This window comes from Staurois parvus, unplaced genomic scaffold (assembly GCF_062004578.1).
Source record: "Staurois parvus isolate SC_StPar_1 unplaced genomic scaffold, SC_StPar_1.0 ptg000694l, whole genome shotgun sequence".
Taxonomy (NCBI): domain Eukaryota; kingdom Metazoa; phylum Chordata; class Amphibia; order Anura; family Ranidae; genus Staurois; species Staurois parvus.
In genome coordinates, this window is record NW_028318490.1 from 3,205,006 (window position 1) to 3,229,935 (window position 24,930).

The 24,930-nt window shown below is 41.4% G+C and overlaps 1 protein-coding gene across 1 annotated transcript in view; it reads right to left on the bottom strand.

Moving 5' to 3' along the window:
• Positions 1–18,009: 18,009 nt before the first annotated feature.
• PPP1R14B (protein phosphatase 1 regulatory inhibitor subunit 14B) overlaps positions 18,010–24,930 on the bottom strand; it is a 31,982-nt gene continuing 25,061 nt past the window's right edge. The window contains exons 2-4 of the mRNA XM_089652822.1: positions 23,863–23,946; positions 21,736–21,768; positions 18,010–18,889 (exon numbers count right to left, since the gene is read on the bottom strand). Coding sequence (XP_089508948.1) covers positions 18,821–18,889; positions 21,736–21,768; positions 23,863–23,946 — 186 coding nt within the window. The 3' untranslated portion in view covers positions 18,010–18,820. The remainder of the gene's footprint in view (positions 18,890–21,735; positions 21,769–23,862; positions 23,947–24,930) is intronic.

The window sequence follows — 24,930 nt, forward strand, 5'->3', positions numbered from 1 at the left end:
GCTCTGTTCATTTGCATAATTACATGTTAAGACTAGACGTTTCCAGATGAGCAATTAATAAGCCAGGGCTTAATGCAGACTGCAAAATCCTTTGTGTTATCCTTTTTTTGTAATTTTTTTTTTTTTTTTTTAACGCATGCATTTTTTTATTTTTATTTTTTTATAGTTTTCAACCTTTTTCCAGAACTGGAAGGAAAACATTAAACAATATAAGGCACAATTTAATGTGAACGGAAGTAATAGTATGTCATTTTCTCAGGTTAGAAATGACCACATGGCAAGATTACCACAGGTTTGAGAAATGAAGAGTAATGCAGGCCATAGACGGGGAGAAAACCGTCCGTTTTTTTTAGAAAAACGAAAAATTTGTCGTTCAATCAGCCGACGTTACCACCATTGGTAAAAAAAAGTCAGCTGATTTTCGTCCCGTCTACTGCCGGCAATTATATAGAATATGCAGAAGAAGGAGTAGAATTAGAATATGCAGAAGAAGAAGAAATAGAATATGAATAATAAGAAGAAAAAGTTGCAACATTGTATCTATTTGTATCCATTTTGGATACAGATGTTTCTATTTGGATACAAATAGATACAATGTTGCTATACTTTTAAATGTCAAATATAATATCGGACTGAAATTCCTTTTTTTTTTTTTTTTTTTTTTTTTTCATATTCTATTTCTTCTTTTTCTTATTCATATTCTATTTCTTCTTTATATTCTATTCTTTTTATTCATATTCTATTTCTTCCTCTCATTCATATTCTCTTTTTTTTCCTTTTCTTCTTTTCCTTCTTTCATGTCACTGCTCATGCGCATTTTTTAAAATCGGAAAAAGATCGGCAGATTTGTCCATCATTGCCGCGAAAATAGGCAGAACGACAAATTTGGCCAATTATTTTCCAGCAGGGCCGGTAATCCAAAAGGTCAAAAATCACAAAAAACGGCCGACCAATTACCGCACTAACGATCTGAAAATCGGCCTCCTTCTTTTTTTTTTCCCGGCCGTTTTTCATCCCATTTATGGCCCGCATAAGGCTGGGTTCACACTGATGCGGTGCAGAATTTGCAGTGTTTTCTGTGTGAATTCTGCACCGCATCAGAATCGCACCCCGTTCATGCGAACTGATGCAGGTGTGTATGTTAACACCCCGAAATCGGTCCGCAAAACGTGATGTGCAGAATCGGATCGCATAGGTGTGAATACCCGTGCGATCTGATTCTAGTGCGGACCCAAAAAAGGGTCCTGCACCTTTTTGTGGTGCAGTGCGATTTGAGCCATACAAAATGTATGGCTTCAATCGCACTGCACACAAATCGCATGTGATTTGTATAGGAATGTGGGGCTGTTCCTGTGCGAATTACATGCGATGTACCGCGTCACATATGTGTAATCACCTGTCAAGCAGTGGTAGAAGCCCAAGGGCTTCATGTAGCGATAAGGCTAATGTGGATCCTTATGTTAAACATAAAGAGGAATTGTAGTTTTGTGTGCCTGAATCTGGAGCCAAATGGTAAGCTATAGGGGTAACTTTTTTTTTTTTTTCCTCCTTTTTGATATCAGGAAAGGGAAGTATCACTGTCTAGGCTTTAGTCATTGGAGCTTTTCACGAAAGAAATTGTAAAAGCATGATGTGTGTTCCCCTTTTTTTTTTTTTTTTTTTTTTTTTCTTTCTCACCCCCTCTCAGCTGCAGGATAGATCATCAGTTCTATGTAAGATAGAGATTGGAGTACTCTTCACAGGTTGTGTTGAGTGATGCAGCCCCTAAAATATTACATGTATTGTTTCCTAGAGGAGAATGGAGAGTGTAAGCGAGGCCAAGTAATTCCTATAAACATTTTGTGTTTTTTTTCTCTGGCACATAGAAACATACCACCATCCTTGGTTAATGCTAAAATCCTGCCATACCACTAAATCGGATAAATATGGATTTGAAATGCACATAGTGTATTCAGACACTTCACTTTTTTCAATGTTATGTTGCAGCCTGATACTACAGTTGTTTTCATTTTATTCTCTCATTAATTTACACTCAGTACCTCATAATGACAAAGTGAAAACAGACATTCAGAAATATTTGTGAATTTATTTAACAAAAAACAAAAAAAAAAAACCCTGCAATATCACATAAGCATTCAGACCCTTTGCAACAACACTTGAAATTTTAGCTCAGGTGTCTCCCAGTTCTCTTAGGCTGGCCATACACTATACAATTTTCTGTCCAATTTCCTTTAGATTTACCTTCAACTGTGTAGTGCAAGGGCCTGCCTGATTGGATACAATTGAAAGTGTTGTTTGGGTTTGACCTCATATTATATGGTTTTTGGTAAATCTAAAGCAAAAATCTCAAGAGTATTGTATAATGTATGGTCAGCCTAACTGAGATGTTTCCACACCTTGATTGGAGTCCTCCTGTGGTAAATTAAATTGATTGGGCATGATTTGGAAAGGCACACGCCTCTCTATAAAAGGTCTCACAGCTGACAATGCATACTGTATCAGAGCAAAAGCCATGAGGACAAAGGAACTGCCTGCAGAGCTCAGAGACAGGATTATTGCAAAGCACAGATCTGGGGAAGGCTACAATTAAAAAAAAATAATAATAATAATACTACACTGACAGTTCTCAAGAGCACAGTGGCCTCTATAATTCTCAAACAGAAGATGTTTGGCACAACCAGGACTCTTCCAAGAGCTGTTCGCCCAACAAAACTGAGCAATCGGGGGATAAGGGCCTCAGTAAGAGAGGTGACCAAGAAACCGATGGTCATTCTGACTGAGCTCCAGGGATCCTGTGTGGAGATAGGACAGAGTGACTACATATACAGGAGAGTTGCACCATATTCTTGCTGTAGTTGAGTAAGTTGGTGTTAACTCTGCTTTACTTCACGTGTACAATAAATGATCAGTACCACACTGTTAAGGTCATCTGTGCTCTCTCCTCCTGTAGGCATGTTTTCAATGTTAGAATAGATAGGACCTGGTAAATATGCCACAATATTGTCAGTCTGTCTAACAAGGACTGTAGGAAGCTAATAAAGCAAAATTTAGGTATTTATTCCAAGTGTCTGCCTGCAGTTCAGTCTTATGGTTCTATTTTAAATGTATATTTTTGGATTTCTATTATTGAACACATGAAAATTGCCTTTAAAATGATTTCAATAAGATTGGAACTGTTCACATGCATGGGGATATGTACACTATCCTTCTCAACATTGACCGCCTCCCGCCTACCTTATAAGAAATTGATGGGCGGCAGCTCTCATGTTCTGGGAGGACGTTGTATGACGTCCTCCCACTCTAGCTGCACATGCATGTCCCCTGCGATTGGGACACAGTGGATCACTGTAAAGAGCCCATGACACAAGCTCTATCATGTCATCAGCTGTGTTCAATCACAGCTGATCACATGTAAACATGAAATGTCGGTTATCAGCAGTCCTTTCCTCGTGCTGACCGCGTGAGAGGAGAGTCGGTAAGCCGCGTTCCTCAGAGGGGACATTTACACTGATCATCAGTGCCCATCAATGCTACATATCAGTGCCCATCAGAGCTGCCTTTCAGTGCCAAATAGTGCCAGTCAGTGATGCCTATGAGTGCTGCCTAACCGTTCAGTGCCATTATATGAGTTCTGCCTTTCAGTGCCCATCAGTGATGCCTGTCAATGCCCCTCAGTGCCATCTATCAGTGGCCATCACTGCAGCCTTATTGACGCACACCGGTGAAGGAGAAAAATTGTTTACAAAATTTTATAACGGTAACGTAGACTTTTTTTTCCAAAATTCAGTCTTTTTTAGTTTGTTTAGCAAAAAATGAAAAAAAAAGTTGTGATGAAATACCACCAAACGAAAGCTATAAATGTTTAAAAAAAAGATACAAATTTTATTTGGGTGCAGCGTTGCATGACCGTGCAATTGTCATTCAAAGTGCGACAGCACTGAAAGCTGAAATTGGCCTGGGCAGGAAGGGGGTAAAAGTGCCTCGTAGACAAGTAGTTAAAGAAAAAAATACAAAATGCCTGCTTTGATTTGATAATGGATCATGTTGAAGCTGACAGCACAATTCTCTCACTTTTAAAAGTGCAAAAATGTGTTGAATGGCCCCAAAGGGATTCTATAGCAAACAAAACACCTGGGAAATAAGACACTGATGGAAGCAGCCAGTCTAACTCATGCTTCATGAAATTTCGCTCATACCCTATATTAATTCCTGCGAGGGCTAGACTGTAATGGGCTCAGTCCTTTTAAAACACACCATCTACAATCTGCATTTAGAATGTTTTTCCAGATGTGTGAATGACCCTTCAAGCCCTACAACCAAAGTTTTTTTTAAAGGAGAAGTATGGTCATTGCTATGTTGGATCTCCTTATTCTACAGAGTTTAGTTCATCCCGCGCTCCCCAGATTCAGTCTACTGCATGCTGAAGAATGACGCCGGCTCCTGTCAATCATTCGGTCCAGGCTCTAGAAAGATCCTGTTAAAGTGGAGCTGCTCATAGCCTGAGCCAACTACTGCCTCCTCCTCCACAGCCCAGAACTCCAGTGAGCGCTGGATGGGCAGAGAAGATGGCCAGTGACTGACATTCATGACTGCTCAGAGCAGAGGGGATAGCTGAGTGATCAGCAGTGTTTGATTGCTCAGCTCTCAATGCAGAGGTGGCAGGTAACAGATACAGCATTGGACCGATGTTACTGCGTCCACCTAGGTGAGTATAAATGTATTTATTTTTTTGGCGGGGTGGGATTTTCCCCAACTTTATACTTCTTTTAAGTGTCTGATGGAGTAGGAAAGGGAGAGATTCCCCTGTTGTGTTCTTACTGCATTCCTTGACCCCACAGGGGGGGGAAATGACCCCACTGGGGTGGAATTTTCCTTCTCGCCAGGCGGGAGGTACAGGCTGCAACAAGACCCTTTTTTTTTTTTTTTTTTTTTTTTTGGTTAAATGGGGAGGGATAGTACTCCTGTCAGATTGACCTTTTTGAGCTTGCCTGATCTCATGTTGATTACTCTCTACAACTTGTATCCTGCTGTAAGGGCTGGGATAAGGGGGGCGGAAGGGGCAGGAGCCCCGGGCACAAGGAGGAGGGGGGGGGGTCGCAGGTAGAATACAGTGAAGACAGAGTGGAGTGCAGAATAAAGTCAGCCTCTGGAAGGGTGACTGTTGGGTGAAGATGCACAGTAGTGCCCAGATCACTGCTGCTGCCCAGAAGGGACCATACACAGACAGTGCTCTTACTGAGTGATAGGGAGGCTGAGTGCTACAGCAGTCTGTGCGCTCCTCTTGCACCTGGCTGCTGCTACTTTAGAACAGTGTTTTTCAACCTTTTTTCAGTCAAAGCACCCTTTAAAATTATGGACCGTCTCAAGGCACCCCATTCTAAAATGTAAAAAAACTATTCTGATAGCAACACCCACACATGTAGGACACCCAATGTTAGGGGGATTTATTCTTCCACTGCAAATACATTTTTGCACACTGGTACTGAATAGTATTCCAATGTTTCTCTTCTACCTCCATTTCTCTCTATCACTGAGCTAATTTGCCCCTCTTACTGACAGAAAGGGGTAGGGGAGGGTCAAACAAGGGTGCTGTGCAGGCGAAAGACATCCTCCATATCAGCTGATGGCATCATTGGTTGTTAGGATGCTGGCGGCTAGAAGGTTGTAATGGTGCACAATGAAAACCCGTGGCTTTGTGTAACTGAAAGGCAGGCTTGATCCATCCGCTGTCTTGCATACAGTTTTTGGACAATGTTTAGGCAGTTTGCTGAGGCACCCCTGAAGAAACATCAAGGCAACCCAAGGTGCCTGGGCACCCTGGTTGAGAAAGGCTGCTTTAGAAAACACATTTCTTTGTGTCATACGGAGTGATCTGCCTGACAGATTATTTCTAGTTCCAGCCTCTGACTTGATGTTATTCATCAAGCAGAGAGAGCGCCACCAGGAGGGAGCATGAATGTTGGTTGGATTAGAACAGTGCCTGCTGCTTTGGTTAGGTATTGTTCAGTTGCTCACTCAGCGGAGAATAAACACGTACTGTATGTTGGGTTAATGTACAGTTTGATTATTTTATTTTTATTAAGTCATAAGGCTTTAAGGAGGAGCTGTGAACTGGGCTGGTTAACTGCTTGGCCAGGGTGGGGGGCAGTAATATGAAGCATGATTGGGTTAATGAACTGCCTATGGTCCCTGATGCAGTAGTGATTAGTGACAGTTAGTCAACCCCTTTGTGCTGCATTAGTGGACAGTGTTAGTATTAACCCCCTTCATCCCGCAGCATCAATGGATTAATAAACACTGCCACTGTCCACTAATACAGCACGAAAAGGTTCATTAAGACTGCTACGGGTCACTAATGCAATATTGCAGAAATTGGCACCAATGCTGTTTTTTTTTTTTTTGAAGAAACTGGTTTTCAAAAGACACAGTCTCTTCCATAATAAATGAGGGGGGGGGGGGTGCGCGTGCACACACTTTGCCATTTTCTCCCTGGGTATGAGGTGTTTAGTGCCTGCTGTCGTAGGGTTGGGAATTTTAAAGCAGTTATAAACCTCAAACATGACATAGGAGCAAAGCAAACCCCACTATAGTGTGTACTTGTTTCAGTCCAGAGCACTGTCTTTTCTGTCTGCTGGCTTGTTCCTCTATCTCAGTGTTTCTCAACCTTTTTTCAGTCAAGGCACCCTTTAAAATTATGGACAGTCCTGAGGCACCCTTAACCGTTTCAATACCGTGCAATTTTACACCTTCCTGCCCAGGCCATTTTTCAGGTTTCAGCGCTCTCACACTTTGAATGACAATTGCGCGGTCATACAACACTGTACCTAAACTAAAATTTTATCATTTTCTTCACACAACTAGAGCTTTCTTTTGGTGGTATTTAATCACCACTGGGGTTTTTATTTTTTGCTAAATTAACAAAAAAAGACCAAAAATTTTGAAAAAAAAACACATTTTTCTTTGTTTCTGTTATAAAAGTTTACAAATAAATAATTGTTCTTCATAAATTTAGGCCGAGATGTATTCTGCTACATGTCTTTGGTGAAAATAACCCAAATTAGGATGTATTATTTAGTTTTTAGGAAAGTTATAGAGTTCACAAACTATGGTATAGATCTGAATATTGATCAATCCTGAAATACTGACGGCCAATCTAATTTCTTGAGGTCCAAGAATGTCAGAACAGTACAGATATCCCCAAATGACCCCTTTTTGCAGAGTAGACAGTCCGACGTACTTTATAAGAGGCATGGCGAGTTTTTTGAAGTTGTATTTTTGTCATAATTTTTCAGAAAATGAAAAAATGAAAAAAATTATTTTCACTATTTTTTTTTTTTTACATACTGTCACCAGTGCAGTACAGCGTCATCATATAACTGGCATGGTGGTGAACAGGGACACTGACTGTTGTCAGTATGAAAAAAATATATATATATTTTTTTATTATATTTAATTTTTTATTACATTTTTTTTTTATTTTTTTAAGATTTTTTTTCATATTTTACTATGACCAAAATAGTACAATGTTACCATAGTAACATTGTACTACTTTGGGGAAGTGATCAGTATTTTTTTTTTTTTTTTTTTTTACACAATTTGCTTATAGTAAAGAATTACTTTGCTATAAGCAAGCATTTACCTGAATGAAATCGATTCATTCAGTTTTTTTTTTTTTTTTTTGTGTGCTTAGCTGTGATTTGGTCACAGCTAATCACATGACATGTGCATGTGATTAGCTGTGACCATTCACAGCTAGGCACTAGTATACAATGGATGGCATCATGAATGAAGCCATCCATTGTATACAACTGTCATGTGACCTGCTGTGATTGGTCACAGCAGGTCACATGGTACCAGCAACGGGAGCCGGTACTCAGATCTGTCATCGGCCGTGTCCGAGGTGCACGGCCGATGACAGATCGCACTGCTGCGCCGCTCTGCACTAGCGCAAACGGCGCATGTGCGGGAGCACGCCAAATGGCGTGCACCCGGAATGCAGATACACATCTGAAGCCGCCAAACGGCCATTGGCCGGGCGGCTAATGGTTAAATTATGGACAGTCCTGAGGCACCCTTAAATTAGGGACAGTCCCGAGGCACCCTTTAAAATTAGGGACAGTCCCAAGGCACCCTTTAAATTTATGGACAGGCTTGAGGTACCTCATTCTAAAATGGTGTACCTTGAGACTATCCATAATTTTAAAAGGGCACCCCATTCTAACATGTGAAAACCTATTCTAATAGTTTTATATAACGCAGCAACAGCCACACATGTAGGACACCCAACATTAGAGGTGATTTATTACAAAGCAAATAGACCTTTGCACGCTGGTACTGACTAGTATTCCAGTGTTTCTCTTCTCCCTCAATTTTTCTCCATCATTGAGCTAATGTAACCCCAACACTGATGGAGAGGGGCAGGGGAGGGTAAACTAGGATGCTGTGCAGGTGACCGACATCCTCCTTATCAACTGCTGATGTCATTGTTTGTCAAGTTGCCAGTGGCTAGAAGGTCATAATGGTGCACAATGAATATCTGTGGCTTTGTGTAACTAAAATGCAGGCTTGTTCCACCCACGGGCTTGTAGACAAGTTTTGGGTAATTTGTAGACATTTTGCCAAGGCACCCCTGAAGAAACCTCAAGGCACCCTGGTTGAGAAAGGCTGCTCTATCTGCATGAATCACTTCTGACATGCCTTCCTGACACCAAGATGAAAAAGTGACAGGGGAGGGAGCTCCTACACACAGCAAGTGATTGACAGCCTCAGATCTGTTCCTATGGGAAGGGGGAGGGGGTGTCTCTTCCCTCCAATTAACTCTTAGCTCTCCTCACTGAGCTCTGCTGTGTGTAAATTCAGCATCCTGCCTCCTACTTTCTGAAAGCTCAGACAAGCTGTATAAACTCTGGACTTTGAACTTATGTAGAAGAGAGATGGCGGCAGATACAAATATTAAACAAATGTACCTACATACGTTGTACCTGTTTATCATCTGAGACTTGATGCTTCACTGGGCATGTACAGTATAAGGGTTTACAACCACTTTAATATAAATCTTCACAATAGGGTGAAGCACCGCAATAAAAACGTACCAAGTATGTACTCCTTCAAATTGAGAAGTCTGTGGAAGTGTACCTCAACATTAATACCTAGATTTTGATCGTCTATAGTTGGTGCAGCTGAATATGTATGTGAATTTTGCATGCCTGCAACTAATGTGACCCACAATACCATTTCCTGAGGATTAACCTACCCTTGACCTGACCGTTCCATCGTTTCATGGTCCACTCTGACAGCTGGATCTGCTGGTGTGTGGCCAACTTTAGTTTTGCTGAATGTTAGGACAGCTGTGTTTATTCACTAGCTCATTCAGAGGATGCTTGCTGAATGGCATCATAATTGTATGAAATCACACACTTGGAACGATAAACAAGCCATAATAACCATAGTGGATGCAGAGCATTACCTTCATAATACATGCATTCCTGTATTGGTGCATTTCCATCATAGCTGAATTCATATTGCTCTCTGTCAGCTCAATCATCCAACATAGAGACTATTTCTATAAAATGCCAAAGTTAATACTTAATAGGCAAATTCAACTGAATTTGTTTATTTCAGAACAGTTTCATCATCCCAAACACTATTTTTGTGTCGTGTTTTTCTAGCTATTTTTTGTATATCAGTTAGGTAAGACCAGTGCTGTAATTGCTACGAAATTAGTTAATTGTATTTGACAAATGGCAGAACATGTGGCACCTCCTAAAGGTTAGTAGAGGGCAGTGCAACCTAAGGTGTAAAAGAGAGAAAATGAAAAATAAATATATATGTGTGTGTATATATATATATATACACACATACTATATTGCCAAAAGTATTGGGACACCCCTCCAAATCATTGGATTCAGGTGTTCCAATCACCTCCCTGGCCACAGGTATATAAAATCAAGCACCTAGGCATGCAGACTGCTTCTACAAACATTTGTGAAAGAATCAGTCGCTCTCAGGAGCTCATTGAAATCACGCATAGTACCGTGATAGGTTGTCACCTGTGCAAGTCCTTCCGTGAAATTTCCTTCCTACTAAATATTCCACGGTCAACTGTTAGTGGTATTATAACAAAGTGGAACCCAACTGGGAACAACAGAAACTCAGCCACGAAAAATGACAGAGCAGGGGTCGGCGCATCCTGAAGCACCCAGTGTGCAGAAGTCTCCAACTGTCTGCAGAGTCAATAGCTAAAGACCTCCAAACTGCGTGTGGCCTTCAGATTAGCACAACAACAGTGCGCAGAGAGCTTCATGTAATGGGTTTCCATGGCCGAGCAGCTGCATCTAAGCCTTACATTAGCAACTGCAATGCAAAGCAAAGCATCGGATTCAGTGGTGTAAAGCATGCCACCACTGGACTCTAGAGCAGTGGAGACATGTTTGCTGGAGTGACAAATCACGCTTCTCTGGTAATCCAATGGATGTGTCTGGGTTTGGCGGTTGCCAGGAGAACGGTACTTGCCTAACTGCATTGTGTGAAGTGTAAAGTTTGGTGGAGGGGGGATTATGGTGTGGGGTTGTTTTAAGGGGCTGGGCTTGGCCCCTTAGTTTCAATTTCATGCTACCAACTTTGTGGGAACAGTTTGGGGATGGCCCCTTCCTGTTCCAACATGACTGTGCACCAGCGCTCAAAGCAAGATCCATAAAGACATGGATGAGCTAGTTTGGGGTGGAGGAACTTGACTTGCCTGTGCAGAGTCCTGACCTCAACCCAATAGAACACCTTTGGAATGAATTGGAGCAACACTGTGAGCCAGGCCTTCTCGTCTAACATCAGTGCCTGACCTTATAAATGCACTTCTGGAAGAATGGTCAGACATTCCCATAGACACACTCCTAAACCTTGTGGACAGCCTTCCCAGAAGAGTTGAAGCTGTTATAGCTGCAAAGGGTGGGCCAACTCAATATTGAACTCTACGGACTAAGACTGGGATTCCATTAAAGTTCATGTGCGTGTAAAGGCAAGCATCCCAAATACTTTTGGCAATATAGTGTGTGTAATATATACTGTGTATGTATGTGTGTATATATATATACAGTTGTGTTCAAAATAATAGCAGTCAGACATCACTAACCTGATCAATCACTGTTTTTGGTAGAAATGATATTTCTACATGGCAAATAATTTACTAGCAGGTGTAGTAGAGTAATAGAAATCCAACAGACCCAACAGTCATGACATGCATGCTGCTGATTCTGTGTAATTTAATCACTAATTGAAAGGGGCATGTTCAAAATAATAGCAGTGTGGAGTTCTATTAGTGAGGTCATTCATTCTTTGAAAAACAGGTGGCAATTATTGCCCTTATTTAAGGAAGGAAGGCAGCAAATGTTGTACATGCTGGCTACAGTGCATTTCTCTCTGAAATTCTGAGGAAAATGGGTCGTTCCAGACATTGTTCAGAAGAACAGCGTACCTTGATTAAAAAGTTGATTGGAGAGGGGAAAACATATAAAGAAGTGCAGAAAATGATAGGCTGCTCAGCTAAAATGATCACAAATGCTTTAAAATGGCAACCAAAACCTGAAAGACATGGAAGAAAGCAAAAAACTACCATTAGAATGGATAGAAGAATAGCCAAAATGGCAAGGACTCAGCCAACAATCAGCTCCAGGAAGATCAAAGAAGGTGTAAAGTTACCTGTGAGTACTGTTACAATTAGACGACGACTATGTGAAGCCAAGCTATCTGCAAGAAGCCCCCCGCAAAGTCCCACTGTTGAAAAAAAGACATGTACTGAAGAGGTTACAATTTGCCAAAGAGCACATTGACTGGCCTAAAGAGAAATGGCGCAACATTTTGTGGACTGATGAAAGTCAGATTGTTCTTTTTGGGTCTAGTGGCCGGAGACAGTTTGTCAGACGACCCCCAAAAACTGAATTCAAGCCACAGTACACTGTGAAGACAGTGAAGCATGGTTGCGCAAGCATCATGATATGGGGATGTTTCTCATACTACGGTGTTGGGCCTATTTATCACATACCAGGGATCATGGATCAGTTTGAATACATCAGAATACTTGAAGAGGTCATGCTGCCTTATGCTGAAGAGGAAATGCCCGATTGCCGTTATGGAGTGGCCAGCCCAATCCCTGGATCTTAATCCAATAGAAGACTTGTGGGGTGACATCAAAAATGCAGTTTCTGAGGCAATACCAAGAAATAGAGAAGAACTGTGGAATATAGTCCAATCATCCTGGGCTGGAATACCTGTTCACAGGTGCCAGAAGTTGGTTGACTCCATGCAACACAGATGTACAGCAGTTCTCAGAAACAGTGCTTATACAACGAAATATTCATTAAGTGATTCAAAGGAAAGCAAAATCGTCACACATTTTTCAGTTTATATAGTGAATGTTTGAGTTTGTAAAGAAGAATACAAACACTGCTATTTTTTTTGAACAGTCTAATATTCACTTTTCTTTGATTTTTTTTTAGAGGAACAACACAAATTTGATATATTTTTCTTCATGTTTTGATTTGGAATAGAATGTGTAGTGTTCCCAATGCATTTGTGTGTATGGAAATAAAAGCTATTAGAAGGATTTTGAGCTTTAGTCACTTTTTTCAACACACTGCTATTATTTTGAACACAACTGTATACACACACACACTTTGGCCAGAAGATGGTTCTTAAGGGCATTGGCTGTATGCTTGTGGTCATTGTCCTGCTGCTGAATACACAGGGCCAAACGCACACCTCCCTGATGTTATGGCATGATAGATAAATATCTGCCTGTATTTCTCAGCATTGAGGACATCATTGATATTGACCAAATCTCCAACTTCATTTGCAGAAATTCAGCCCCAAACTTACAAGGAACCTCCACCATGCTTTACTGTTGCCTGCAGACACTCTTTGTACAGCTCTCCAGCAGTTAATAAACAAACTGCCTCCTGCTACAGCCAAATATTTCAAATTTTGACTCATCAGTCAAGAGCACCTGCTGCCATTTTTCTGCACCCCAGTTCCTACACTCTCCTAATGATTCTGAGGCTGCTTGTAGCACGCCCCCTGACAGTCCCAATGTCTGCAATCCTTTCAGCTAAGTATTTTACCAGTCTTGTATGACTTTATACTTAAATCACCCAGTTAATTGCGTACTCTGATCACAGAGGAGACAAGCGAACTTGCACACTCTTCCCAACACATTCTATATCTAACTTAACTGGGGTGCCTCCAAAGATGAAGGAAAATAAAAAAAAAAAGGAGACAGACCACAGGAGAGCTCCTTCTGGTGTAAGGTGTTTAGCAGATAATTAGATGAAGTATAGAAAGAGGTCAACTGCAATGATGTACTCACATCTGTGAGGTTGCTGAGCTCCCTAAGGGGGTTATCAGACAACCTGGAGTGAAGGCCGGCAGGGAAAATGACAGTCCTTTCCCAGAAAAATGTTGCACTTGATGCTTGGTGGGGAAATCTGGATAATCCTACACTTTGCAGTCTCAGGATTCCAGTGTATTCACAGTAAGAGGTCTTTGAGCCACTAAAAATGGGAAATTGGTGCCCGAATGTGAAGAAGCTGAGAAGTGGATTCTTCATTGATTCGATAGTTATTGCTCACAGACTAGTATAAGACACAGTCAATGCATTTTGTGGCACTACACTGGCCACTTCCTCAGGATGGTGCATAAAACAGTTTGTTCAGAAGCAATTGCTGTTGTTTTCACCATCTCCTGATTTTCCAGACTGATCTTTACCATAGAACTTTATAGTGGCTTCCTAGCCATTGAGAGTAAATATTGGCTAATTTTTGAGTTGCTCTGATCTTTGACAGATGAACTCACCTTGGAGGAGTTGCAGGCTACTGCTATTATTCCTAGGTTAAAGGAGATTAGTTTCAGAGTGGTGCGCATCACATCAATTACAGCCAAAATGGAGGATCAACTTGGTGCTTCTTCCAGTCCAGGGTTGTTTAAAACTACTAAAGCCATAAAAGACTTTCCATTTGCACCCGCTTTTCCATTTACATCTCTATGAAAATTTGAAACATCCTGATAAGCGGGTTTGTTCCACCTAAAGCGGAGTTCCACCCAAAAGGGTAAGCTCCGCTTTATAGACTGGTCCCCCACTCCCCATTAAGGATTGGCACCTGTGGGGAGCGGATACCCAAAATTGACAGGTACCCACTTCCACTGCGATAGCCTAGGCAATCAGAAGAGGAAGTTGTCCTCCTACCCTCCCTCCCCATAGTCTTGTGGGACATGTGACAGGTCCCAGAAGATGATGGAACCATTCAGGCAGCGCTACTCGCACATGCGGCACCCAGCTGTGAATCCGCAAGCTGTCACAGCCGGGTGCCCACACTGAAGATGCCAGCGCCTGGAATACAGGACGGCTGGTGAAAGGGTCTGCGGCGGGGGCACTGTGGGATTGTGAGACAGGTGAGTGGCTGTTTTTTTTTTTTAAGTCAGCAGCTACAGTTTTTGTAGCTGCTGCCGACTTATTTTTTACAGAGTGAGTGGAACTCCGCTTTAACTTAGAACTTTATAGTGGCTTCCTAGCCCTTGACTGTAAATATCGTCTGATTTTTGAGTTGCTCTGATCTTTGACTGATGAACTCACCTTGAGGAGTTGCAGGCTACTGCTTTTACTCCTAGCTTAAAGGAGATTAGTTTCAGAGTGAAGCGCATCACATCAATTACAGCCAAAATGGAGGATCAACTTGGTGTTTCTTCCAGTCTAGGGTTGTTTAAAACTACTAAAGCCATAAAAGACTTTCCTTTTGCACCCGCTTTTCCATTTACATCTCTATGAAGATTTGAAGCATCCTGATAAGCGGTTTGTTCCACTTAAGCACTTTTTAGCCTTTATCCAATTGGTGAGGGTTTTGTGCAGAAGTGATCTCTTCCCACCTGATGCAGGAGTGCCCTGCCTTTAACAAGGCACTTATTGAAAGCGCATTTGCTACAGCAGTATTAAGTGGTTGGAAGCCCTTTCTACAGCTCTGTTCTCTCGTGGATCCTGTTCTTCATCTGATGCTGGCTGTGACCTTACTTTGTTGAACCATGTTTGCCTGGCTTCCATTTTTTTTTCCTTCAAAGTATGTCAGATGGAGAGTGCGGATAGAGCCACCCCTATAGGAAATTTCATCTGGGTCACTGGGGTCTGATCAAAGCATGACCAGTATATGTTCAGTTTAGGGCTCATGTACACTGCAGCTAATAAACTCACATTTAGGAGCTGTTCAGCAGTTTTTTCAGCAGCCCCTGAACTCTCCCTAATGTTTTCCTATGTGTTAAAGAAAACCGACTGTAAATGATGTGTACATGAACGCAGAAAACTTGCATTCAGCAGTAGATTTTATCAGCGTTTCAAACGCAAAACGCTTGTAAATGTAGCTAACTTCCATCTCCAGATGCTGTCCAGAGCCTTTTTTCATCATGAAAAATTCATGCAAAGAAATTTCCCAGTACTCAAATGGACCTAGCAAACCATACTTTGAGGTTTTGCACGAAAAAAAAAAAAAATGTTAGACACTGCTGCAATAATTTCTGCACAGAAATGAGCTGGAACACATCCAAACACCACAAAAAAAAAAAAAAAAAAAAAAAAAAAAGACAGCTAATCTCAACAAATACTGCTCTCTCTGCTTCTGCTTTCGCTAATTCTCTCAAAATGTCTGAAATTTTTAATTTTTTTTACTGTTTTTCAGTGCATTCTGGAAGGTCTCCTGAGGTTATCTTTAAAAACACTTCTAAACACAAAATGCACATAAACAGACGTTTTTTAACCTATGTTTTCCAGCAGTCAGCTTCCACCATTCAGAAGTGTCCCGTGTACATAAGTGTCCGTTTATGAACCAGCGGTAAATGATCGCTGCTCAGTTCTCTGGCATTCTTGGAGAACACAGTTCTCCTGTGAATGCCTTTTATGAAGCAGTTCTCCAAACGAAGGGAGAACAGTCTCCAAACGTTGGAGAACAGTCTAGAAACGCTGGAGAACGGCTGATTTTACTATAATCTTGCGAGATTACAGTAAAAGATCAGTTTACTAAGCAGACGTAAATTATCGCTGCTTAGTTTGTGGTCCCTCCGATTCTCCAGCTCTGGGCTGGAGAATCTGGAGGGAGAACACAGATCTCCAGTGAAGGGCTGAACATGTTCTTCGCTGATCTCCTGAGTGTCATATACTGTGAATGACCAGAGAATAGCTGCGATCTTCTGAATCGCAGCTATTCTGTGTCATAATCGGACACCTTAGAGCCTTAACCTCCAGTATAAGATTACACCACCTCTTTCACATGTCAGAATATGACATTTGCAGATGGGAGACCCTGCATACTTAAACATTGTATAAGTTGGAATCATGCCTGGAGATGGGTTGGTCCTGTCTTGCGTGCAGTGGAAGGAGGCACACCTATCCATCCAACACTTGGAATTTTTTTGGTTTTCCCAGAAAGTCTCCAGTAATGCAGTTGGGGAATAGACAGTAACAATTCACGTTATGCAATTGTACCATATGATGCTTTGTATTCAACACTACTCTTCTGCACTGGTAGCCTATACAGGTTTACTTCAGGTCTATGCCATTTAGCAAATGGGTACGGCATAGAAACTTTTCTAAAGGATACTAGAAGGCATAATTATAAATAAATGAATATGGCATTCATTGTAGGTGAATCACCAAGTGCATATGTTTTAAATGAGGGATTGATTCACCATCAGTGAATGTCTAGTAAAATTCACATTTACTGCTTTTATAAAAATATGCCTCCAGGTCATGGACTGCACCTCAACTCCTAACCCCCATGCAAAGAAAACGGGTTAAATTGTTAATTGGTTATTTAATAGTTCCTGCTTGCAAATTCTTTTTGGGACTGGAATTCTTATTTAAACTCCCTACTGAAAATATGAGGACTGTTATTGGTGGTATCTGTGGAAAATGCTACCTGCCTGTTCTACTTATCCATTGGTTGGTCTACAGATCAAGAGTTCTCCCTTCATACTGAATATTTAGGCTGGGTTCACACTGGTGAGCTGAAGTAATGTGCATTGGGACCCTGCTATTACTTCTTAAAAAGTGTTAATAAAATCCCACAAGAGTAAAACCAGTCTGTATATGCAGCAAAGCATGCTTGTTAGACTCACTGTGGAACCCAAGAGGTTAATCCTCCACATTGTGTAAAAAGGCTGTTTTATCCTGACTTCTCTGATCCTACCCTTCTACTGTCCCCAATCCATCTGCTGATTGTAGAGAGCTCTAAAAGAGTCACCCTGCACATGCTCAGTTTACTGCGTATGGCCGAAGATTTTTTTTAAATCTATGGCAGACTGGCAACTACATTTTAGAAGGAAGCCATCAATGGCAAAAACTACTTCTTTCAGTACAGGTTTTCAGTATCACAGGGAAGAGATTTTTAAGGTGTAACTTGCAAGGATTTTAACAAGCTTTGTAGCAGATTCATTTCTTTTCCTGTTCTAGGGAAAAAAAAAAAAAAAGAAGCAAAAAAGCAGTTTGTTCCACCATGTCCTTGCCAGAGCGAATCCTGACTGGGAGAGTCTGGTTCATTATAACCATCTGGTGCGCTTTCAGTGTTCTGATGAGAAAAGTTGCAGCACCTGCATCCCTTTAAAATTAACCCTTAGCAAGCATCTCACCAAACATGAAATTCCTTCTGCAGAGGATGCCTAAAGGCAAATAGGCGGTTCACTTTGATATTCCCTTAGCTTAGTGAATGTGGTGACAAATTCATTTTAGAAAGAATATAAAAAAAAAAAAAAAAAAACACGCAAGGCAACAGATGGCATTTTTGCTTGCACTTTCCCGTTCAGAAGTGAAAATTCCCTTAAAAAGTGAACAGAATATTTACCTTTAGTAAATCGGCTTCAACAAAACAAGCGATGATTGACATTTCTGAGGGCATTCTGTACACCAACTGTGTTTTGCACACCTCCAGCATGCCATATTGCATAGATTTTTTTTGACAGTTGTAGAAAATTACAAAGACTTCAGACTGAAATTGAAAAGGTACTTTTAATAGCATTCAAAAGTAAAAAAAATTGCTTGTCTTGGAATTTTATATGCTAGATTTTAACAAAAGTGGAATTTCCCTTTTACCATATTCTATTTTAAACCAATTTGAAGTCAATGCCAGCCGAAAACAATTTTTTTCTTTCCTAATAGAGTGGGCAAGGGTTAAAACGTGCATGTTTAATTGCCCTTCATGCACTTCCACTCATTTATACAAAGAAAAAGGCAGAAAACATGGGTTTTTTTTCTTGCTTTCCTTGTCCTAGCAACCCAATAGATGTAATCCTGCTCCACTTACTAGACAGCTAGTAAAAGTTTTGGCTGGAGTTGGTTTAAATGTTCCAAATGATTGTCTCAGTAAAATACCAGCTGCCAAACAGCCGTCTGTGTCACTCTAAACCTGTCCTGTTTACAGTTCACAATCCTAGTCTTATCTCCCGAGTGTCATCACCAGGCAGTGACCCCATGAGACACAGCAGAAACGCCTTTCTTTAATGTCAGATTAAAACAAATCTCTTAAGGGCAGGAAAATGCAACACATACTTACTAAAATGGGAGTAATATGAACACGCAGAATTTCATAACACTTACATTTTTATTTAATTAAAAAAGATTTCTACAAAAAACATCATATAAAAAGTGGTTCCCCTGCATTACATGTCCCAAGTGGGCTGCTAGCAGCCACACACAATCCATCTGTGCATGGGGGAGCCTGTGACCCTGACAGCCTGCAGTTTTGCACTGCTACCAGAATGAAATGGAGGCGCTGTCCTCGTCTCTGAACTTGCTAGCAAATCACTTCTTCTGTGGAGTGCTTAGCTTCTGCATTCCCTGAATCTTCTCCAGTAACCCAGTTATAAAGGCCTGTTGAATAAATAAACAGTTAATAGTGGCATTTTCCTTGGTCCATTATACATCAACTTAATTATTACCAGGTTTCCAAAGCACTCCTTCAATCTTATAGAATAGTGAACCCAAACCAGGGTTGCCTGGGTGTTACAGAAGTTCCCTTACTTTTCATTAACAGTCTTAAGCTGGCCACACATACATTACGAAAAGGGATTAGACCAACTACTAGTTACTAAATCTAAAGGATACGATGGTCTTCCTAAACAATGCAGCCATCTTACATCCAGTCACCTAGACCCATAGCTAAAAATTGTTCAGCAGATCATGGTTATCATGGCTATTCTTGTGTCCAGCAGACAAGCTGCTGATCGCAGCCATTTATCTATAATGTGTCTGTACTGATTACTATTTATTTAGAACTAAAAGCATAGCAAACATTAGGTTTCAGTTTGTGAATGAACAGGAAGCCTTTGTACAGAGTGCCTCCTGGGCAGCACAGTGGCTAAATGGTTAGCACTTCCACCTGGCAGTACTAGGGTCGTTGGTTCAAATCCCAACCATGGCACCACCTGCCTGGAGTTTGCATGTTCTCCCTGTGCGGGTTTCCTCCGGGTACTCCAGTTTACTCCCACACTGTGTAAATTGATGGAGCTATACAATTACCTGTAATAATAAATTATATTAATTCAGTGCAGGAAGAGGATTGAGGATCTGTGTCCTCCATCTCTTTCTTGGTCTCAAAAATGAGACGTCAGGGGTCTGATTAGATCCCTAATATTTCACCAAAGCCCCAACCCAACAGGAATGTAAAAACTAAAAAAAAAAAAAAACCACAACCCAAGACCTCATTCACACAGAGTGAATTTCTGTGCTCAGGATTCACAGGTGTTTCAAAAACAGGCTGCTACCTGCGGCTGAACGCAATCAATGAAAGGCTGACAAACTGTGGCTGTTCTCATGTATTCTCACATGCTGGATGCAAACTGGGCTGCTATATATGCATGTGACTGCTTGGATGCGATCCAAACACCTTTGACTCCTGGGCATAGAAATACACTCCTTTTTGATGCTGTACAGGACTGTGTCCATGTGAACGAGACATAATACACAAAGTATGTGTTGTAGCACTGCGTTGCAATCAAATGTATGCCTTTTTAATTCTATCACAATAAACACCAATGGAGCACCACACATGCCACTGCGACTGGGCATTAGCAAAATGCATAAATGAAAGCCAACCTCCAGATTTTTTTTTTTTGTGTACAGTTCTGCGTACCTTCAATTTTCACCATTTCATTAAAAAGGCACAATTTAAAATGTACAAATATTTGTTTTATTAACTCAATACAGTTTTATATTTTAGATTTAGCAGGAAGAAAATCTTTTGTAAGATTTGGTGTTTGTGCCCAAAATAAATGATTTTAGTGTGTTTGCGCAAACATTTATCAAAATTATAGTTGTTAAAATTATTGTGGAACAAAAAAAAAAAAAAACAAAAAAAACCACTGAACCAAAACAACTTTTTCTATCGATCCTTTGCCTTCAGAGTTTGCAAAAGATCCCCCAAACTATAAGTTTTCTGAAGGCTGTAAAGGGAAAAATAAAAAAGCAATGGAAGAAATTGCAAAAATGGTCTGGCCACCTGAATTTAAAAGTAGAGCCAGGGCCTGGCAGCAAAAGGGTTTAAAAAAAAAAAAAAACAAAAACAAAAAAAAAACCCAAACAGTAGTATATCATCCAAAATAGTCCAATAATGTGGATTGTCTGCATGCACAATGCTGGTCCCCCAGAATTCTGAGCTGTAGGCACTTCTACACATAGAAAAGTCATCTGGATACACCAAAAAGTTTGTATTAAGCATTAGGGTCCTTTCAGATGAGAGTTCCACTCAGATCTGCCTGTCAGTTTTTCAGGGGATATAAATGGAAGCTCAAGGTTAGTCTATGGAGCGGTAGATGTAAACAGAAAGGTTTCCATCCTTTTTTTTTTCCCCCTGACCTAAACAAGGAATGTACACAGATACACTTCTCCAACATATACTAAAACCGGCGCTCAGATCTTCATGCTACACAGGAAACACGGAATCTGTCACTTGCTGAGGTGCAGCCCTCAATAGATCGGGGAAAAGTGATACTAGCAAAAAAGAAAAAAAAAAAGAAAAACAACTTGGCGCACTCTTGTCGTGCATTACCGTGATATATAGGAATTTATTATAAAATCACAAATGCATACGCAAACCAAAAAAGGTCATAATAACAGAGACAAGAAGCCAAAGATGACAGTTCTAGACTGTGGGAGTCCTTTGGTGGAAAATGCTAACGCACTTCAGGAGTCAAACTCCCTTCCTCAATGCTCTTTTTACAGATACACTTCTGTTTACAATCGGCCTGCCCATAGACCGAACATAGGAGAGTTTTCAGTGCCAGTTCACATCAAAATCACACAGGAATGCGCTAAATGTTCCTATGCGATTCAGTGCGATGCCATTTTCAGCCCGTTTATTTTAATGGCTGAAATTGCATGGGCTACTTGTAAAAACACACTGCAACCAGATCCAATGGTACTGGAGTGCCACGTGACATGGTGCAGGCAAAAATGCACTGTGTTGGCAATCTGCGTTTGGGGCATCGATAGGAATCTATTGACATCTGCAGAAGATCAAACACCTAATGCATTTGGAATGTGGTGCGGGAAATGCGAACAGATGGTGGGTTTCCCACACGGCATTCCAGTGCAATTGGGCACTCAAGCTGGTGAAAGAAGCTGAACCAACATCCATTCTATTCTGCTCTGATTCAGTAGATCTGTTAAGTAAATAAGGCGCCAAAGACAGATAAATGTGTAAAAAGGTGAACACTTACATCTGTTGGTTTGTAACAGTCATTAAGAAGTTCCTGAAAGAGAAAAACAAACGTGTCAGTCAGCTGGAAAAGTCTTTACTAACCCCCACCCCTTAAGTAGTTGTGAACATCTTTTTTTTTGGGGGGTCTAGTGCGCTCCGGTGCATTTTACCACATTTCAGTACAGTTCTGTGCAGGAAAATATGCAGCAAGCTCTACTTTTTTTTTTCTGGAATTGGAACGCACTGCAACTGCAAGCACTTGTGTGAACCATGCCATTGACAACCATGTAACCTACTCTCTGTGCATTTTGGATGCAGAAAAAAGCACTGGAATGCATGTAGTGTTATCCAGCTCTTAACACGGCGTTCCACTCACTCTGCAAAAAACAAAAGTCAGCAGTTACAAATACTGTAGCTGCTGACTTTTAAAAATGAGCCACTCACCTGTCCCATGATCCCGCTTTGCCCCCGCTGCAGCCCGTTTCACCGGCTGTCCTGTATTCCAGGTGCCGGCATCTTCAGTGTGGCCACCCGGCTGTGGCAGCTTGCAGCTTCACAGCCGGGTGCCCACTACGCATGCGCTTCCTGAATGGCCCGTGGTCTTCTGGGACCTGTCATGTGTCCCACAAGACTTCGGAGAGGGAGGGTAGGAGGACAACTTCTGCTTCTGATCGCCTAGGTGATTGCAGCAGAAGTGGGAGCGAGGGAACCTGTCAATTTCGTGTACCCACTCCCCACAGGTGCCAATCCTTAATGGGGAGTGGGGGACCAATCTTTAAAGCGGAACTTCCCCTTTTGGGTGGAACTCCGCTTTAATGAATCTGTTTATATTAAAAAAAAAAATTAAAAACTTGGCTCTTATATATTTTTTGACTGCTCAAGTGCAGGTCACGTGATCGCTGTTCGATTCATGGACCTGCTGGTGGGCGTGTATAGAGCGGCTAACAGTGGCTTCCCCGCTATCCACTCCTCACCGATGTCAGATGTGTCTACCCATTCTATACACGCCCACCATAAATTCCATGAGTTGCTTAGGAGTACACAGCGATCACGTGACCTGCTGGTGAGCATGCATGGCGTGTGCAGACACATCAGACATGTCTGGCAGCTTCTTCTGGGGGAGGAGCAGCTGGGAGGGTAAGTATCTGTCAGTCAAGACTAGAGGGATGGGCGGGGGATGCATGGTTTACTCTGACCACAAAGGATACAGGCATCCTGTGTGATAGTCATCCTGCACTTAGATACAGGTACAATCTGCAGAGGATGTAAATGGACACGGATTGGCTGCCATGCTAAGCGCGATCAGTTTACTTTCAGGAGGAGGGGCACAGGCAGGATCAAACAGGTAATGGAAAAGAACAGCAGACACCAACAATAGTACTGGGGCAACACAGTGGTTAGCACTTCCTCTTGGCAGTACTAGGGTCATTGGTTCGAATCCCAGCCACGGCACCACCTGCCTGGAGTTTGCATGTTCTCCCTGTGCGGGTTTCCTCCGGGTACTCCGGTTTACTCCTACACTCCAAAGACATGCTAGTAGGTCAATTGGCTCCTGTCTAAATTGGCTCTAGTATGTGTATGTATGAATGCGAGTTAGGGATCTTAGATTGTACAAACCTTTGAGGGTTAGGGACAGGGGCGGACTGACAACTCATGGGGCCCCCGGGCAATAGGGGATCATGGGGCCCGTGTCCTTGCCCAAACTCAAAAAAGTCTATGAAAAAGGTACCAGGGGCATCTCATGGCGCCCCCTGCTGACCCCGGCCCTCGGGCAGTGCCAGAGTTTCCAAATGGTAAGTACGCCCCTGGTTAGGGACTGATGTGAATGTACAATATATATGTAATGCGCTGCGTAAATTGACGGCGCTATATAAGTACCTGAAATAAATAGTATGTAGCCAGCTTTAGATTTGCTCGACTTTTTGTTTTCTAGTATATGTTCCTTTGTTAGGATTTGGGTTTAGCTGCTCAAAGAGGAATATTTTTTACACACACACACACACACACACACACACACACACACACACACACACACACACACACACACACAAAGTACAAATATATTAAGGATACAGAGTGCAATTTATAATTGTTAGGTTTACAAACACTTTATGTTGTTAGAAGCTCTCCCCTGCCCACCACTCACCTTCATCCTCTCTCCTCTCTGTTCATCAGTCTCCATGTCTAACAATTCATCCACATCAATTTCCAGTTCTGGGATTTCTTCTTCCTGTGCAGACAAACACAACGGCAATGTAATACCTGCAGCTGACATAAACAACCCCATCTCCCTCCTCCTGGTAATAGGTTTTTTTTTCTTCAGAAAAACGTGATGACTGAACTTTATGCAACTAAGCAGACTCAAGAGTAAAAATGTGCATCCAAGTTATATAAATTGGTTTGAACGCAAAAATGTGTTAATTTTTGTAATATGAAATCCACTGTTCTTTGTACCTTGTGGACAAAGGCTAAACTTGGAGAAAATGTAATATGAAATGACATGTAGGGTGCGATTTACTAAAGACAAACAGGATGTTCACTTTTACTAGTGCTTAAAGAATGTGGTGAAATTTAACCTGGCAAAGAATACTCAATCACATGAAATTAAAATGTAAAAAAAAAAAAAAAAAAAAAAAATACAAAAAACTAATTTTTTGCTTACACGTGGGTGATGGAAGTCAGCATAGCTTCACCACATTCAGCTCAGAAGAGAATTGGCGCAACCTTCCCTTACAAAGTGAACACAGTCTTACTGCCTTTAGTAAATCAGGCCCCACAGGCTCCAACCTATTGCTACCAGTAAAAGTTCCATTTTACTTTTGCTCCAGTTTAAAAAATTATTCAGTGCCCGTCCTTCAAAAGAATCCCCATTTCCTAGACCAGGGGTCTCCACACTATGGCCCTCTAGGTGTGGAGGAACTGCAAGTCCCATGAGGCCTGACAGAAAACAGAAATATGTGGGCTACCATTGCTAAATGGTTTTCACACACATTCACTGGCATCAATGCATTCTCAATCACCAACCGATAAAGTGTGCATTACGTGTTCTGACTTCACTTGCAGCATGCTTTGTGACAGTGACAAAAGTATTTAGGGCAATAATACATATGGGCAAGCACACTAAACACTCATATGTAAAAAGGTAAGAATTTTTTTTTCCTGTTAGGAGATGAATACAAAAAACACACAAATTTATTACAACATGTAGTATGTA